The sequence below is a fragment of the Phocoena sinus genome, chromosome 10, assembly GCF_008692025.1.
Source record: "Phocoena sinus isolate mPhoSin1 chromosome 10, mPhoSin1.pri, whole genome shotgun sequence".
NCBI classification, from domain to species: domain Eukaryota; kingdom Metazoa; phylum Chordata; class Mammalia; order Artiodactyla; family Phocoenidae; genus Phocoena; species Phocoena sinus.
In genome coordinates, this window is record NC_045772.1 from 88,551,006 (window position 1) to 88,568,978 (window position 17,973).

General features: G+C 37.7%; 1 protein-coding gene across 2 annotated transcripts in view; it reads right to left on the bottom strand.

Moving 5' to 3' along the window:
* Window positions 1-17,973, bottom strand: part of PIK3C2G (phosphatidylinositol-4-phosphate 3-kinase catalytic subunit type 2 gamma) — a 353,016-nt gene that overhangs the window by 172,381 nt on the left and 162,662 nt on the right. For both annotated transcript variants that reach the window (XM_032647260.1, XM_032647259.1), the window contains one exon: window positions 668-848. In XM_032647260.1, coding sequence (XP_032503151.1) covers window positions 668-848 — 181 coding nt within the window. The remainder of the gene's footprint in view (window positions 1-667; window positions 849-17,973) is intronic.

Genomic DNA, 17,973 nt, shown 5'->3' on the forward strand with positions numbered 1-17,973 from the left:
CTTAATGATCTATATCAGTGAAGGGAACTAGTAATGTGGCTAATTAAAAAGAGCAAGTGTTCTTCCATTAGAGCAAGAAAACAAACAGCCAGATCCATTACTATAATCAGTGATGAAAGAGGCACAGTATTTTGACTATCATCCATGGATGTTAGAATAAAAGTATTATTCAATACTATCCACACCACTATTGATTTCTTTCATTTAATGCACTTAATTTGTTGTGGAAAAAAAAGTCTTTAAATATGTGACTTTGATCAGTGCAGTGTGAGAAAAATCTAGACCTAGATTTTGTACCTTGGACAAGGGTACTCTGAAAAGTCCCCTTGTGTACTTCTTCCATGAGTCTGAACTGTGCTGCCTTTCTGAGTAAATTACTTCATCCGGTCATTTTAATCAAATTGCCTTTAAATTGGTCTTTTGTCAGGTACTGTCTATGCTACATGGCTATTTAGATCAAAAAGTCATGTCCTGGTGATAGATATTATCATTAACATTATGATAGTAAATTGAAAAAAAAACTTGATCAAAAGAATTGATTTAAGTGTCTTATGACAAAGTGTAGTCAAGGAATTTACCTTCTGTGTTATGAAATTCAAAGTTAATTGAACCAGGTTTAAGAAATAAAACAAAACTTTATTACATGAAGATTGATTTTGCAACAAACCTGTCTTTGAGGGTCACTGGCAGATTTGACTTTTTCACCAATGTCTCCCAGAATTTTGATGAGTTTCTGTTCCTTGGAAAACTCATCACTCAAGGCTTTTCCTGCACAGAATTGGAGAGCAGCCAATAGCTTCTGATACCAGCTTTTAAAATAAGCTTCATTCTGTGCATCCTTTAGCAGCCTGAAGGAGAGAAAACAAATTCTTGTATCTAAAGCTGATTTTTAAAACACCTCTAGCAGGAACAATAAGTGTGTTTCAGACTAATCTGTATGTGGTGGTTTTGGGCAGTTTAACAGGCCAGGCTGGGGAAAATGTTGTTTATTTGTTGGCAGTCATCATTTCACCTGATAGTTAATGAGATTCCAAGAGTGAAGAATCAATAAGAGACCTTCCTTTCCTCATTTCAGTTCACAGTGCACTTTTTCCTCTTTCAGGCTTCTTAAATTCTATAGCAAATACTTATCTTAAGAGCATATATTTGACTTCTTATTAAAATACATTTTAGAAATGGTATTTATTAGTCACTACACTATATGGCAATCTAACCATCAACCCCACATTTTTCTGCTTTTCTTCAAAAAATAATGTCTCCACACTGTCACATACGTTAAGTATTGCTCTTTCTTCCAACACCTCCCTTTGATTACCTGGAGGAAGATATTGTAAAGGCAAGAGCATGGTTTTTGTTTTCAGGCACTTCTGGATTCAAATCTCAGCCCTACAACTTACAAGTAAGTTAGGCCAGTTACTTAACCGGGCTGAGGTTAAAATAAAGAAATAATTCTGACTCCATAGAACTGTATGGAATATAGAATAAGCTGATGCTATTCTAATTTGAAAGGGCTTAGCACAAAGTATGTACTAGTAGTCAAAAAACATCAGTTTATCTGTATCCTGCAGCCTCCCCAAGCCAGCTTCTGTCACTGTCTGGCAGTCTGCTTGTATCATGAACACGGGAGGCATAGAACAAAAAAAGGGAAGGATACTTCGCTAGATAATGAAGCAGTGACAATTATTTGATTACGCTTTCTGCCATGTGACAATTTCTATTGCCTTGAAATTAATTCCAACACGCTTAAGCTTTACTTTTTATTATGCCCTAAAACACTGAAAATAAAAGACTGATTCCCTTGAATGTTAACCTCTCTTTGATTGATCCTTTAATTCTTGTCTCTAATCTTCTTCTCTTCTGAAAAATAATTATCATTCAAAGGACTAGAAGAAAGTTATTGTGAGAATGAAATACTGAAAAAAGAAGGATTAAATGCCTAGCAGCCAAAATATATATAGATGAGTTTCATTCTGCATTCCTAATTTTGCATCTCTGCCCAATATGTATTGTGCTACAGAGACTCTAAGAAACACCTTATTTTCATTTGTTCTATGTTCTCTGTTCCTACACATCTGAGTTAAAAAATTAATTGAATGAGGGCTTCCCTGGTGGCGCAGTGGTTGAGAATCTGCCTGCTAATGCAGGGGACACGGGTTCGAGCCCTGGTCTGGGAGGATCCCAAATGCCGCGGAGCAACTAGGCCCGTGAGCCATAACTACGGAGCCTGCGCGTCTGGAGCCTGTGCTCCGCAACAAGAGAGGCCGTGATAGTGAGAGGCCCGCGCACCGCGATGAAAAGTGGCCCCCACTTGCCACAACTAGAGAAAGCCCTCGCACAGAAACGAAGACCCAACACAGCAAAAATAAATAATAAATAAATTAATAAACTCCTACCCCCAACATCTTCTTTAAAAAAAAAAAATTAATTGAATGAACCTGGCTTTTTTTTTTTTTTTTTTAGGTAAGGGCTTGTTCCCTTGTCATTGTTACAAAGCCCACTTATCTCCTAGCACCTCTTTTACTTTACCAAAGGAAATATAATAATGCTGGAAAAATGCTGGAAAGCATTAAAAAACAAAAATATCCTCAAGGGTCTAAAGATGTATTGATGGAAAATATAATCCATATACAATTATACCTTCAATGTAAGAAGAATAGTTGACAATGAAAAGTTTTCCAACCCACCTCTATGGTGAGAGTTTTGAAATGTCAGATGCAATAAATGTATCACACCATTATTTGGAGGCTCTAAGAAAACGAGTGTTATGTGATTATGAATTGGAAAGCCCCAAATAAAGCATCCACATCTGAAAGTTCAAGGTATTTTATTCAGAATTATACCTCAGAGATTTTCACAGTGTTTTGAGGACTTTGGTAATATACCATTGTACAATCTACTTGGTTTTCAGTGGACGTAGGGAATTGATGGGTAGAGTATTTCTATACCCTGTATCAATGCTTGCCAGCATTTTCATACACTTTGAATATTGAGTTATTTGTTTTTAAAGATATTTAAAACCTGTTCTGGTACATAAATATAACTCTATAACCACCTGACTGCTATACACATGATAAAAGGAAAGGTTATTCTGCACAAAGTCAACTTTTTACTAAAATTCTTAAAGAAAATATATATTTTAGGGGTGGGGAGTCATAGGAATTGTCAAAATTATCTAATTAGTATTCCTAATACTCAATTCTTATTCTATGAGAAATGTATTTGCTTCTCTCATGAGCAGCTGATTCAAGGAGGGAAAAAAAATCAGTCTGATTTCTTGCTCAAAATAAAACAGCAGGGGAGATTTGCAGAGAGAATATGTGACTATGTTTTAAAAATTTTTAAAGTGAAGAAAACTCAGTGTATTCCATTGTGATTATTTTCCTTATAGAACATACCTCATGCAAACTCTCATTCCTGCCATTATGACATGCTCTCCTGGTGAGATTTGGTTCAAGCTCTATGGCTTTTTATCCAACTTTAAAGTTTTTTACAAATTGCAGAATTGAAATCATACTGTGTTATAGATGACCACGAGAGGTCAGTTAGTCTATTCCTGTGTCTTTAGGCACAGTCACTTTAACTGATGAGAGAAATTAATATGTCCTTTAATTTTAATCAATTCAGAGAAATTTGGACTATACAGTTTTGGGTGGAGAGTTAGCCAATTCTACGTCAATGACCTTCACCATCAGGAAGTGGTTAAAACCCTCATGTGGTAGTTTTTACCACTTGCCTCTGTTTGTTAAGACTGTGGAAAACAGCTAGCCACTTTCCCTTAAGCATTAAAGAAACCCTTTTCATAAGGCACTGTCACTGGGAGACACAGAATTGCTTATGCCAAATTCAAAAAAAAAATCTTTTTTTTAGGTTCAGGTCAAGGGACTGAGAAATATGAAGTAAGACTTGGTGTTGAAAGTTGGGCTTTTAAGATACAGACGATGTGACCACATACAAACTGTGAGGTAAATCTCAAAATGTCAGAGACCTGTTTATCCTAGTGCATGCGAGATCCAGGAATGGTTCAACTTGATATTATTATTTTTTTGTGTGTGTGTGTGTGTGTGGTACGTGGGCCTCTCACCGTTGTGGCCTCTCCCATTGTGGAGCACAGGCTCTGGACGTGCAGGCTCAGCGGCCATGGCTCATGGGCCCAGCCGCTCCGCGGCATGTGGGATCTTCCCGGACCAGGGCACGAACCTGCGTCCCCTGCATCGGCAGGCGGACTCTCAACCACTGTGCCACCAGGGAAGCCCAACTTGATATTATTTTGTATAGGTGTCTTATGGACTGTAAGTAATGACAACATTAAAATGAGAATAAATGCATAAAATCTAGCTGATTAAAGGTAAGGGTAGTGTTGAGTATGAGAGGCAAAAAGCAAGAAGAGAAGCAAACATAACCCAGGTGACTGAGCATATTTGTTATAGGATATCATAAAGGCATTTGCCTAAATTAAGGAGCTAGTGGTGGACTCAGATACACAAACCCCAGCTAGCATGAAATGGAGATTTTCCTTGGAAATAAGAGCTTTTCTCCATTTCTTCATGCACAAAGTGCTTCTGATCCCATGATGAGTGACTTGCTGGAGGCCCAGGAAAAGTACAGATAGGTCTCATTTCATCAGTCTACCAGCAGGACAGAACAGACTAATCATGGCAACCCAGCCCTCCTTGTCTCATGACTCCCTTCAGTGTAGCTCTTAATTTTAATTCTCAACAGCACAATATCCCACAAATTAGGGCTTGCCTTAAATTTTTTACCCTCTTGTGTATTTCCTGTGAGTGAAGAGGGGAAACAACATCCAGAAGAAAACTGAGCTACACGTGAAGATGAGTGATTTCAGGTCACTCCAGGACCTCCCCTTTCCATTTCCTCTATTGGTGGCTACTTTATGGGGAGTAAGATGTGTGACTCAGTAGACCAGGTCTTAGTGAGCACAGGTGGATTTTAAAATGTGACTTCTTCAAGTGTATTTATAACCCTGGGACATATAAAGGCTGAAATCCAATACTTGATATGGAATTTTTAATTTTAAGGTTTCAATAGTGTGTTAAGAAGTGAAAAGCATATATCTCTTTAGCCTTTACAACTTTATTTTACTTCTCATTGGTTGAGAGATTTACTTAATATTTCCCTAAACTGAGGAACTTCATACATTTTATTGTCTTGCAAAGATAACTGTTTCCTATGACTAGCTCATTTTTAGAATATTGATTTGCTCTTTCAGAAATATAGCACCGAACTTCTTTTGAATTTTGTATATAAGGAGCATTACATGGTCCAAGTCTGCAGAAATGTGATTTCCAATCAATAGTTATTTTGCAACATGTTTGTCAATAAGCCACTTTGAAACAACTTGAATATAAAACAATTAAAAGGGAATAAATTCAGAAAATAATGAAATCCATACTCTAGAGATTTTATACATTTTTAGAACACTTAAATATATGAGACGGGCCCTTAAGGTATGTAACTGACTTAATTTTATCCCCATATTTCAATTTATATATCTAATATTTATTACCACCTCAAAAACAGTAATTCAGAATGTTACAGTTCATACTTATGATTTTTCCATCGTGTTCACATTATGTGGTGGATTTATTTTTCCCAACTCCATGCTTTCTTCCCTGAAGCTTATACAACCACGCTCTGCTCTGTGACTTCCAGTGCCTCCCCAGAGGCAGCATCTACTTCTCCACCCCTTGTCTGGATTGGCCATGTGACTCACTTTAGCCAACAGGATGCGACTGGATAAAATGTATGCCCAAGTCCATGGGGATGCTTTAAATGTGCTCTCATGGATTGGTCTGCTCTCCTGTACTTCTGCTATCTGTCACGAGAACAGCGTGTCCCTGCTGGGGGATGTTCCTTCAGTGCTGGAATGAGAGCTGAGCATTGCTGTGAGGAGTCCAGTGCAGCCAAGCGGAAGTACAGCAAGTCTGCAGCCTGCATGCTGCATACGTGAGAAAGAAGTCTTTTTTGCTGTAAGCCACTGAAACTTTGGGGCTATTTGTTGCTGTGGTAAAAATTAATGAATATGCCAAGTTTCATATTATTTCTTTTTCCCTTTTCTTTGTTTTTGTTTTCATTTGTTTGTTTGTATTGCCTTTAGAATATGGAGCACATTTTTTAAACCTCCCCAGTGTTAGTCCTGAGGATACTTTGGGGCAAAACTAATTACTGAAAATAAACAAAAGTCATCTGGAGACAAGTCTGGTGAATTAGATGGGTGATCAATTTGAGTATAACATTTTAGATCAAAAAAACGATAAAAGTAATAAAAATGGCTTTCTTCTATGGATCCTAAAAAGCCCCAAAGTGTATTTCAAAAACGATTTGATCTGGTTCATTTGGACATGTATATTATGTTATACTGCTAAAATTTTATTGTTATTTTGTTACACTAACATTCTCTTTGACTCATTTAAAAGTGTGAGTAGGCTTATGTACCATCTGCTGTTTGTCCAGCCAAGTGTTTGAGTATCTAATAGGAAATTCTTTCTGAGTAAAAATGCACTAATGAGTGCAATAGGGCAATAGCAAGTCTTTTTTTAAAGACTTATATAACACAGGACTAGACAAATCTAACACATTACCAGACAAAGGGTCTGATGGCTGAGGGCAGTGAGGGAGGTAGTACACCTGGCAGTTTGGGAAACTGAGCTCTGCTCTAATGGTAACAGCTGAAAGACTAAGATGGCTAAATAGGGAGGGGGATCAATGGTTTTGGACAAGGAAGCATCTATCTATATCAGCATGTTTAATGGAACTCCCTTTACTGCCCTGGAGTTGGCGACCAAGACCCAAGATTAAAGAAAAGAGACAACAGGTATCCTATGTTTTAAGAATAGCCAAAGAAACAACTGGAAGTCAGAGAACTCTTAGAGGTTTATTGGGAGATGGCCAAAATGGCTATGATACACTAAGTGTTATCTCCCCTCCTGGACCTTAGTATATATTTGCAAGTGGGGGTGAAGGAAAGGGCTGTTTGAGAGTCATGAGTCATCAACTTAGTGAGGGATAGAGTGGATCCGCTACCCACTCATCCTTGCAAAGTCCAGTGAGGAGGGAAGCTCAAAGATACCCATTGATTCAGATGTGTGCAAGAATGGGAGACTATTGCCTCATTCCCAGGTTAGATTTCTGCTCTAAAAGAGGGTTTGTTGAAAGACAGGATAGCAAAGGAGCAGCCTGCATTTTTGCACCCTAACTGGCCAAGCAAGGATGTGTGAATTTCTCAAGGTTCAAATAAACACATGGAAGTAATTAAATGTGATCCACTCCTGTGTAGGAAGAGGTTGAGCCAAAGGCAGATCTCCTGGTGGGAAGTCCTGCAAGGCTACCCAAGGTACACACTCAGATGAGGTAGCCAGCTTTGACAGTGAACCCAGAGAGGGCCTTGATGTAAAGCCAGAGACCACAGACAGGGGATTGTACTTGCTTGCCTCAACATGTGTGAGGGTCACTTTCCTCTTTCTCTTTCTTTCCCACTCCAAAGTCAAGAAAAGCTAGAACTAAAAGACAGAGAGAGAAGAGGAATGAAACAGCAGACAATATTCTCCCCACCACAAGTCCCCCAAGCTAAAGCTTGGCTGGTGCTGGAGAATGGGGAGGAGGTATGTGTCAAACTGGAGAAGAAAATAGTTTTAAATTGGACAAAAGTGGTGAAGAGTTTGTTATCTAAAAGTGACCAGGAAACTATGGAATCTACCCTGGTTTTAATTAGAAAATGTAAAATGGCAAAAGTAGTATTTTTAAAATAATAAAAACTTTTATTGGAGACCTACCAATACCAAGCTCAGCCAATTTAAAGAAAACTAGGTGAGACCGTTAAACATCTACAAGTCAGTGCAGGAAGAAATACAGCTTCAGAAAATGCACTGATTGCACTGCACGAGAGAAAAAGCTTCAACATGCAGAATAAAAACTGGGGAGTCTTGCTCCCCAGATCTTCAGAGAGTTGGCTGAGATTTGTCTTTTTGCCTTTCTTCATCCCTGTGCAGCCACTCACTGCTCTTATAGAGCATTGCCGATTCTGGCTTCATTTGTGGATGATCATTGTTAAGCACAGAACTGTGTTCAAGAAATCAAAGTTGTTTCATCAAGAAATAGGTTATTAACACTGAATATATGTGGATATATAGGTATATATTTACTATTAAAATTGATACTTTATCATCATATCAAAATCTTTAACAGTTATGACCAGTTGCATAGTTAATTATAAGCTTAAATGGTATTATTCTGAATGAAAACTAGCCATAGATGGTACCCAGTTTGCGTACACACTTGTAATCAGGATGACTGTTACACTGCAGTGTTGCTCTCTTAGGATCATCTGGAAGCTATGAAGGAAAAAAAAAAAAACTATGCTGAGCAGGTAAGTTTCCCTGAATAAGATTCTTAAATCTATAATTAGGAATCAGAGCCTGTTCCCACTCATCTTGCTGAGGGATATAGTCAATTTGGGAGATACAGGTAAATAAATAAAACTCTTTCCAATCCACTCATATGTATTCGAATGTTCACATGTTTAATATACTGAATGATGTGATATCAGAGCAGAAACTCTCTTCCTCCTCTCATTCCAACACACACTTCTGCTTAGGGTAAGTTATTTTATTCAAATCATTTTCCTTAGCTTAGCACCAAGCTGTGAATGGCTATCAGTGACCTCTCTCATCCCCTACTGTTATACTCCTTATGTGCTTACTAACCCTAAAACAAAACAAAACAAAACAGGTGGAATTTTGGCCCTGGGCACACTTTAGAAGAGATAGCTTTCTATGAGACCCTCCTGTGATGCCTTTCCCTTTTTTCTCATTCTGGTTTTATCCCCTTCCTGATCCCCAAGAATCTCTCAGATCCTGCCACTCTTCCTTTGCCAAAAGCTCCACCTAGCTCTGCTCTCTCCTGTTGTGTCCTGGGATCCCAATTAGTCCTTGTTTTTCTTACTCGAGTCAAACACATGTCTCTCACTGTAAATTACACTCATATCCTCAGAGAATAATATTACATTAGTATAGAGCTGAACCCCATTTTGAGATAATCTCTCCCACCCGTCACATTTATTAGGTGAGGAAACTGAAAGATTAAGAGACCTGCCTAAGGTCCTTAGGACTAGAACCCTCAGTTCTTAACCATTGCTCCAGGCACTTTCCACAGCACCATATTTTGTGTCTGTTATGGACCAAATGTTTGTGTCCACCCAAAATTTGTATGTTGAAGCTCTAATTCCCAATGTGATGATACTGGAGTTGGAACCTTTGGGAGGTGATTAAGTTTAGATAAGGCCATGACAGTGGGGTCCTATAATTAGATTATTGCCCTTATAAGAAGAAGAGACTGGAGCTCTGCCAGGTGAGGACACTGAGAAGGTGTCCAGCGTCCATCCCTGAGCCAAGAAGAGGGCCCTCACAGGGAATTGAAATTGGCCGGCACCTCAATCAGACTTCCCAGCCTCCAGAACTGTGAGAAATAAATTCCTGTTGTTTAAGGCACACAGTCTATGTTATTTTTTATTGCAGCCTGAGCTGATTAACACAGTGTCCTAAAAACCAGTAAAACATGACTTGGAAGATGATTTTCCACTTGCATCACCTCTGGCAAGAAACTTAATGCTTTAGCTCTTCACTTTCCTACTCTGTAGAATGTTGGAGTTTGTGACGTTTGGTAAGATACCTTCCAGCTCTAGGGCTCCATGACTGTAATACTTAATGAACTTATCCAGCATTTATGCCAGGCATTTTCCAAGCATTTTATGCAGCTGTGTTAGGTAATCCTCACATCCGCTCCAGGCAACGTGATTCCTTCCATTTACAGACGAGGATATTATGGTTTATAGAGGTCAAATAACTTGCCCAAAGTCACCCTATCTGTGGACCAGGGATTCAAATGCAAGTTTATCTGACTCCAAAGCCCTTGCTGTTCACCATCATGCTGCACCACCTCCTGATATCCTAACATAGATACCAGCTGGCGATTTAGCCCGAGACTAATACACAATCTAGGAATTCTCTTTTTGCTACTTTCTTATTATGTTTCTCTTTAATATCTTTCTCTTACTTCCTGTTTCCTAACCCTCAGAAATCTCATGCTCTCCTGACTTCTTTCTTTCCAAAGTTCCTCATTTAATTTTGTCCTTCTACCTACAAATTCCCTGCCAAAACCATCAACAAATGCTAATAATGTTTTCCTTTCTGCTTTTAACATATTTTTGAACTTTTAAAGAAGAGCTTGTTAACCTAAATATATTTTGTGTAAAATACTTATAAGCAGGAATACTTTTCTCTCCCCTACCTCACCTGTAAAAAGAATAGAATATGTGGATCTACTTTGATAATGCAAGTAATACACTCACCTCTGCTGTCCTTCCTCACTTTAAAAAGTGAGACCAACTCCACAACTTCAAAGGACCTGGACTTTTGTGGTTTATTTACACAAGTGGTGGTGCTGAGTGGGGCTAGGAGAGTGGAGGGAGAAGATGCTGAATTGAAAGTAACACCCTGATTGCACTTGGGAACCTAAAAATCCTGATGAGCTGTGCACACACAACAGATGTGCCTTGAGCTACCCACCTTAACTGGGCCTGTGGTTCCAAATAATTCCAAGTTGTGGCAGGAGAGAAATGCAGAGTCATTAACAACAGCACATGTGCCAAAATAAAATAAATTCTGCTTGACATCTAATTAATGTTCAAATCCATGCTTGTGTAATTTTAAACTAGTCCAATAGATGTCTACATTTTCCCTTACTTACATTTGAAAATATGGTTCTGAACTGAGTTCCTAAACTCAGCCTTTTTTTTATATATATATTTTTTTCTGAATACATATATAGTTACTTTAAAGGCAGTGTAAGCACCTTTTTCATAAACTTTCCTTAACAAAATTTCTTTTAATGGCAAAGCAATTCCTTTGCTATATGAATGTTTCATAAGGACAGCAACCTAATAATAAAAATCCTCTTTACCCCTCGGCCTTTTGTTCTTGCACAGCCCTCTGATGAAAGTTGGATAATCATTACACTGTGCAGTGAACAAGTCATGTGTTTGAACACAGCCGGAGGGGCAGGTTTACAGGGCTAAGGCAAAGCTGGCTTTGAAATACCTAGCTTCCCCAGAACCCGGTCGCATCAGAACCTCAGTTTCAAATCACAGCTGGGGCAGCCGCTTCACTCTTCATTCTTCAGAGGCACGGATAGTGTGGTTTATTCTGTGAGGATATTAAAGATTCCCTGGGATACTATCCATAAGATGTGGAGCTGTGTTTGATGTCCTCAGAAAATTTCTGGGACATTCTTGCTCACCGTCATGAAACAGCGTGTCTCCTGAAGTCAGCAAGCACCATTTAATCCCTCTCCTTTTAGAGATTCAATACAGCCTTACAGATGTTCTAGGAAGCCTGTATAATCTACCTGGTTAATTTTCAGTTGATTTCTGTGATGTTGTTGTTGTTGTTTATGCTGTTGTTCAGGTTGTACTTGCCAGGCAGGGATAATCGCCCTATCCACTCTATCGTATGAATGTGGAAAGAGTACTAAGCCTATTCCATCTCCAGTGCTCTCTGTATGCACAAGTAACTTAGCAGTTCCAACCTCAGTCTTTCCATTTCTAAAATGATAATAATGATTGTCCTATCATCAGATCTATGTTACTGTTATGGACTGAATTGTGCTCCCCAAATTCTTCTGTTGAAGCCCTAACTCCCAACATGACTGTATTTGAAGACAGGCCTTTAAGGAGGTAATTAAGATTAAATGAGATCATAAGGGTGTGGACATAATCCAACAGAATTAGTGTTCACGTAAGAAGAGGAAGAGACACCAGGTAAGCATGCACACAGAAAAAAGGCCATGTGAGGACCCAGTGGGCTGTTGGTAAGACAGGAAGTCTGTTTTCAGGTCTTACCAGTAACCAACCCTTCAGCACCTTGATCTTGGACTTCTAGCTTCCAAATTGGAAGAAAATAAATTTTTACTGTTTCAGCCACCCAGTCTGTGGTACTCTGATATGGCAGCCCTGGTAGACTAATATAGTTTCCAACCTAGAGCTCATTTTTCCAATCCAGACCTCTAGAAGCCAGAAAAGGCAAGGAAGTAGATTCTCCCCTAGAACCTCTGGAAGGAATGCAGTTCTGTTAATACCTTGATTTTAGCCTGACAAGACCCATTTTCTGATTTTTAATCTCCAGAACTAAATTGGTGGTAATTTGTTACAGCAGCAATAGTAAACTAATACACTTGCTATTGGGCCTTACTGAGAAATGGAATTCTTTGTAATGCAAGTTATACAACATCCCTTGTAAAATAAATACACCATTCAAAAATTAAGAAATACTAAAGAAAAATTAACAGAAAACCACACCCAAGTTCCTTTGTAATACGATGAACTGAACAGCTAGACGTTATTATCAAACCAGTTAGAGTACAAGTATGGCTGAGGGTCCAGGAAACAGTCATTCTTGTGCACTGCTAGTGACAGTGTAAATTCCTACAATCTTACTTAATAAAGGGTAATCTTGCAATGTAGATCAAAAGAAGTATAAACATTTACAATCTCTATTCCAGCAATTCCACTCTTGGAAAACAGCCCACAGAAATAACTAAGGACCTATGCAAGCATTTAAGCACAAGGAAGTTCAACTCAAGGTGACTATAATAGGAAAATACAGGAAACAATCTGAATTTCCAGTAATAGGGGGTTAGCTAATTGTATCATAATAAATTTAATATAATAAATTAACAATATTAATTAACAACGGAATACTGGTCAGTTGTAAAAATAACATTGTGAAAGTGTACTTATTTTTTGGAAAGATGCTCAGGGCAAGTTGTATCTTTAAAATAAAGCTATGTACAACACAATATCTGCAATATAATATTATTTGTAGAGTGTATATAATACACACAGATTATACACCTAATACACATAAACACACAAATTTGGGAGAATATTTGCCAGCAAGGCCTACTAATGGCTAACACATATCACAACTGAATTGCAGCATCTATTCTAAGCATTCTACGTATATTAACTCATTTGATTCTCCCACCAAACCTAGACAGTAAGTACTATTATTAGTTTCTATTCTACACCTGAGGAAATCAAGGCCTAGAAAGTTTAATTTGTTCAGTGTGATATAAATAGTGAGTGGGAGATCTGGTAATTCTACCCTGGTAATCAATGTGCAGGATCTATGTGCCTAACCACTGGAAATTCTGCCTTCTCCCACAGGGGCTAACCTTAAATGCTGAGATTAGTGACACTTGAAAAAAATATTTTTGCTGATCTACATTTTCTAGTTTTGATATAACAACAACAAAAATAATAACAAAGGTTAAGATATATTGAGAGCTTTAATTATTCTAGGTATTGTGCTAAGTGCTTTATAGGCATGATCTCAATTAATCCTAATTAACATCTTATGAAGCAATATTTTTAATCATCCTGTTTTGCATATTAAGTAACTAGATCTTAGAGAGGTTAAGATACATTTTCACAGTCACAAAACTACTGAGTGTCAGATTGAAGTTCACATCTACCTGAATCCAAAGCCTCTGTTTTTAACTACTGTCATGCTGCCTGAATAAATATAACATTGTAGAAAATTCATTAAAAGAAAAGAAACCCTCCCTTTCTGGCCTTAGGTTCAGAGTTTCAATATAGCATCTGATGTAGATTAATAACAGTGATTCTCTACACACTATAGACTTGGTTATATTAGGTATATTTCATCAAAAAAGAGTTCAATTTAGGCACAGGTTAAACATTCAACAGACTAGAAATGAATCTCAACAAAACTAATGCATTTCCAATATAAAATCCAAGTATTGAGATTTGAATTTAATGGTTCCTAATAGGAAAGATACCCACTACATAATATAAAGGAGTGAAGCAGTCTATACATTCATAGGGATCAATACCTAAATAGTAGAAATTTCTTTCTCACCCTTTCCCATGAACATTTCCTTGAGGCTTCTGCTGTAGTAAAAGAAAGTTTTCAACAAAATAGCTGCTTCCTAATGTAGGTTACCTTATTAATTAGTTCCTCATGTAGGCTAGTCTCCTTTTCCTTTTCCTAAATGCCTTAGAATTAGGTGAGTGGCTAAAACAACTCACATTGGACTGACTTGTGCCAAACATATGCACTTCTACATACAATTATTTATGGGGATCTATATTATAAGATTTAAGGATTGTCTGAGAAGCAGTTACATATTTTTAAAAAAAGATTAGCTGAGGGTTTCCAGATGATAAACTTCTTCAAACTCTCTTTCCCCAAGGATTCTTTTTCTCAGATTTTAATGAGAATGAGAGCTGATAGGCTACAAACTTAGTGGCTTAAGACCATGGCCATGTATTAGCTATGGATCAGCAGTCCGAGCATGGTGTGGCTTGGTAGTCTGTTCAGGGTATCATAATGCTGAAATCCATGTATTGGCCAGACTGAGTAATCCTCTGGAGACTCTGGGGAAAAATTTGCCTCCAAGCTCATTCAGATCGCTGTCAGAATTCAGATCCTCGTGGTTGTAGAACTGAAGTCTCCATTCCCTTACTGGCTATCAGTTGGGGTCACTCTCAGCAAGTAGGGGTCATTGTCATTTCTTGGCACATGGTCCCCTCCACCTTCAAAGTTAGCTATAGAGCATCTCCTCACATTGATTCCCTCTCACACTTGGAATTGTTGTAGTGACTTCATCTTCTGCCAGCTACGGGAAACTCTGCTAATAAGGGCTCAGCTGATTGGTCAGGCCCACTCAGGATAATCTCCCTTTTGCCATATACAGGCATACTTCATTTTACTGTGCTTTGCTTTATTGTGCTTCCCAGGTACTGCATTTTTTTACAAATTCAAAATCTGTGGCAACCCCGCTTTGAATAAGTCTATCGGCGCCATTTTTGCAACAGCATTTGCTCACTTCGTGTCTCTGTGTCACATTTTGGTAATTCTCACAATATTTTAGACTTTTTCATTATTATATATTTGTTATAGTGGCCTGTGATCAGTAATTTTTGATGTTACCATTGTAATTGTTTTGGGGCACCATGACCGTGCCTACCTAAGGTGGTGAACTTAATGGATTGTTGAAATGACAACAAAGGATTTAGAATATTACATAAACTTAGTTGATCAAGCAGTGGCAGGGTTTGAGAGGACTGACTTTAATTTTGAAAGAAGTTCTGCTGTGGGTAAAATGCTATCAAACAACATTGCGTGCTACAGAGAAATTATTCATGAAAAGAAGGGTCAAACCATGCTGCAAACTTCATTGTTATCTTATTTTGAGAAACTGCCACGGCCACCCCAACCTTCAGCAACTACCATCCTGATCAGTCAGCAGCCGTCAGCATCGAGGCAAGAACCTCCACCAGTAAAAAGATTACAACTCACTGAAGGCTCAGATGATTGGTAACAAGTTTTACCAATAAAGTATTTTTAAATTAAGATATGTACTCTATTTTTAGACATAATGCTATTGCATACTTAATAGACTACAGTATAAAGTAAACATACTTTTATATGTACTGGGAAACCAAAAAGTTTGTGTGACTTGCTTTACTGTGATATTCGCTTTATTGTGGTTGTCTGGAACTGAACCTTCAGTATCTCTGAGATATGCCTGTAATGTAACAATCACAGGAGTGATATCATATTCACAACTTCTTCCCATTGAAAGGCAGGGGATCTTACAAGGGCAGGGGTCATTGCGGGTCATCTTAGAATTCTGCCTACTACCTCTACTGAGCACTTGTCACTGATCTATTTGAAAAATTCATTCAACACTTATACATAATAAGCATCTACAACATGCCAGGCACAGTACTAAGCATTTGATGTAACAAGACTAATGGTGAAATTTACTTATTCTCTTGATTTAATCCATCGCTCGTTATATAGGCAAATTGTTTGGAGGGATGGAAATTTGTTCTAAATAATACAGTATGGCTGGACAGCTGTTAATTCATGTTAACATTTCTTTCATTCCTTAAAAGATATAATATATTAAAATGTTCAATCCACTTTTGAAAATTAAAAGCAATTGGAAGATCTATCCCTAAAATTTTCTATCTTTTCATCTCTATAAAATTAACCTTGATTACAGTGGATAAGATAAAGGTAGTAAATGGGAGGCGCTAGCCCATAAAATTTAAGATGTTTAAATCTTATCTTTCGAACACTGATATAAAATAAATGGTTAACATTAAAAAGGAAAAAAAGATTGTAAAAGGAATGCATGGTGTAGTTTTTTTTTAACTTGACGAAAACCAACCAACCAACCAAACAAACAAAAAATACCATACCGTATATTGATTCGAGTTAAATAATGCTAAGCTTCTGATTAGGTTTTATCTACTATCTAGATAATTAACACAACTCTAGATCCATGTACAAAGTCTAATTTGCCATTTTTCATGTTAGAAAGTCCAAGGATTGACAGCTCTGCCATGAGTATCACTAGATTCATTCTGACTGAAAGACAGTCTCAAATAAAAGATGTGGCCTTCCATTAAAAAAAAACTCAGTGCACCTTATTCTTACTTAATAGAGATTGAAAAGCTTTAGAATAAGCACAGATAAACACATTACAAAGAAGGAGAGTTTGGGACCTTATACTTGCAACATAAAACACTGGGGAAGTTTTTTGGAACTATATGAAGATACATACATTTTCCAAAATCAATGATGTATGTGGTTTAGTCAGGTAGAAACGGGCTCACACAGAACTGAGGCCAATGCTAGTAGCACTAAAGAATGAGCTATATCATTGATCGTCTACATAATAGTATAATTTCCCGATGGCCAAAAGCCATCAACAGTATAATTTCCTGATGGCCACTAAAGAAGGATTGTTAAATTATTTTTCTGTATTGAAGGGATGATGTTGGAATACCCTGTGTTCATATCTGTTTTTTCTTCTCCCTCAGTTACCACCATAAATAAAAGTAAATTCAGAAAGAGAGAGGTAATATGTAACTTTGAAGAATCAAGCAAAAGCATTTAACTATTCTCTGCTGATATTAATCTTACTTTCACACTTATCTTATAATTTCCTATGCACAAACCACAAAGGACAATATAATATGCATATTTTATCCTACCCATTTTTCAAGGCTCCATTTTATCTTGTTTCCTTCCAGCCGATTTCTCTACTCCAATCCACCCTGCTTGCTCCTTTTTCTTGGTTTCAATTTTATTCTCATTTCACATTAAAATGCATTGCAAGTAACCACTTTTCGATGGCTTCAAGGGTGTTGGTTTTGTCTCTCAGGAATACAAAACTCTTAAAAACTGAATATTGCTGTGTAAAGAGGATGGACTGTAAAATAAGAAAGGCACAGATGTACAGGCTCAAATCCAGATCTGCCTTACTAGCAGTATGGCCTTGGACAAATTATTTAACCTTTTAAGAACTTAATTTCTTCCTAAATTTGTGTCTAGCTTTCCTTAAATCTCTGACTAGTAAACAACTGCCTCTGTTGAGTTCTTTTTGAGGTCAAGGACTCTGTGTTACTGCCCTGTAACCCAATAATGAGCACATTTGAACCTCAATCAAGATTTCTGGGCCACTTCTGGGAACTCCAGAATGGTTAAAAAAAATGGTGAAGAAAAGATGGCACAAGGCAAATGTCTCTGACATATTATGAATGGAGGCAGAAAGTCCTTAAATAAAAAGGTATCACGAAGATTTTGAACTTAAAATGAACTGCAATTCAAACTCTGCAATTCAAGAAAAAAAAAAACACGTAAGATTTTAAACTCCAAAATAAACTTTGTCAAATAAGATGATCCTATTGACTATTATTTACATTGAAGCCATTCCTGGCTCCTGGCTCTTTTTTTCCCCCTCTTACCTCTCGTGGGAGGCATCTTCTGATATGGTTCTCAATGATGCCCTTCTGGTGTCCATGCCCTTGTGGAATCCTCTCTCTTGAGTGTTGGCTGAACCTAGTGACTTGCTCCCAACTGA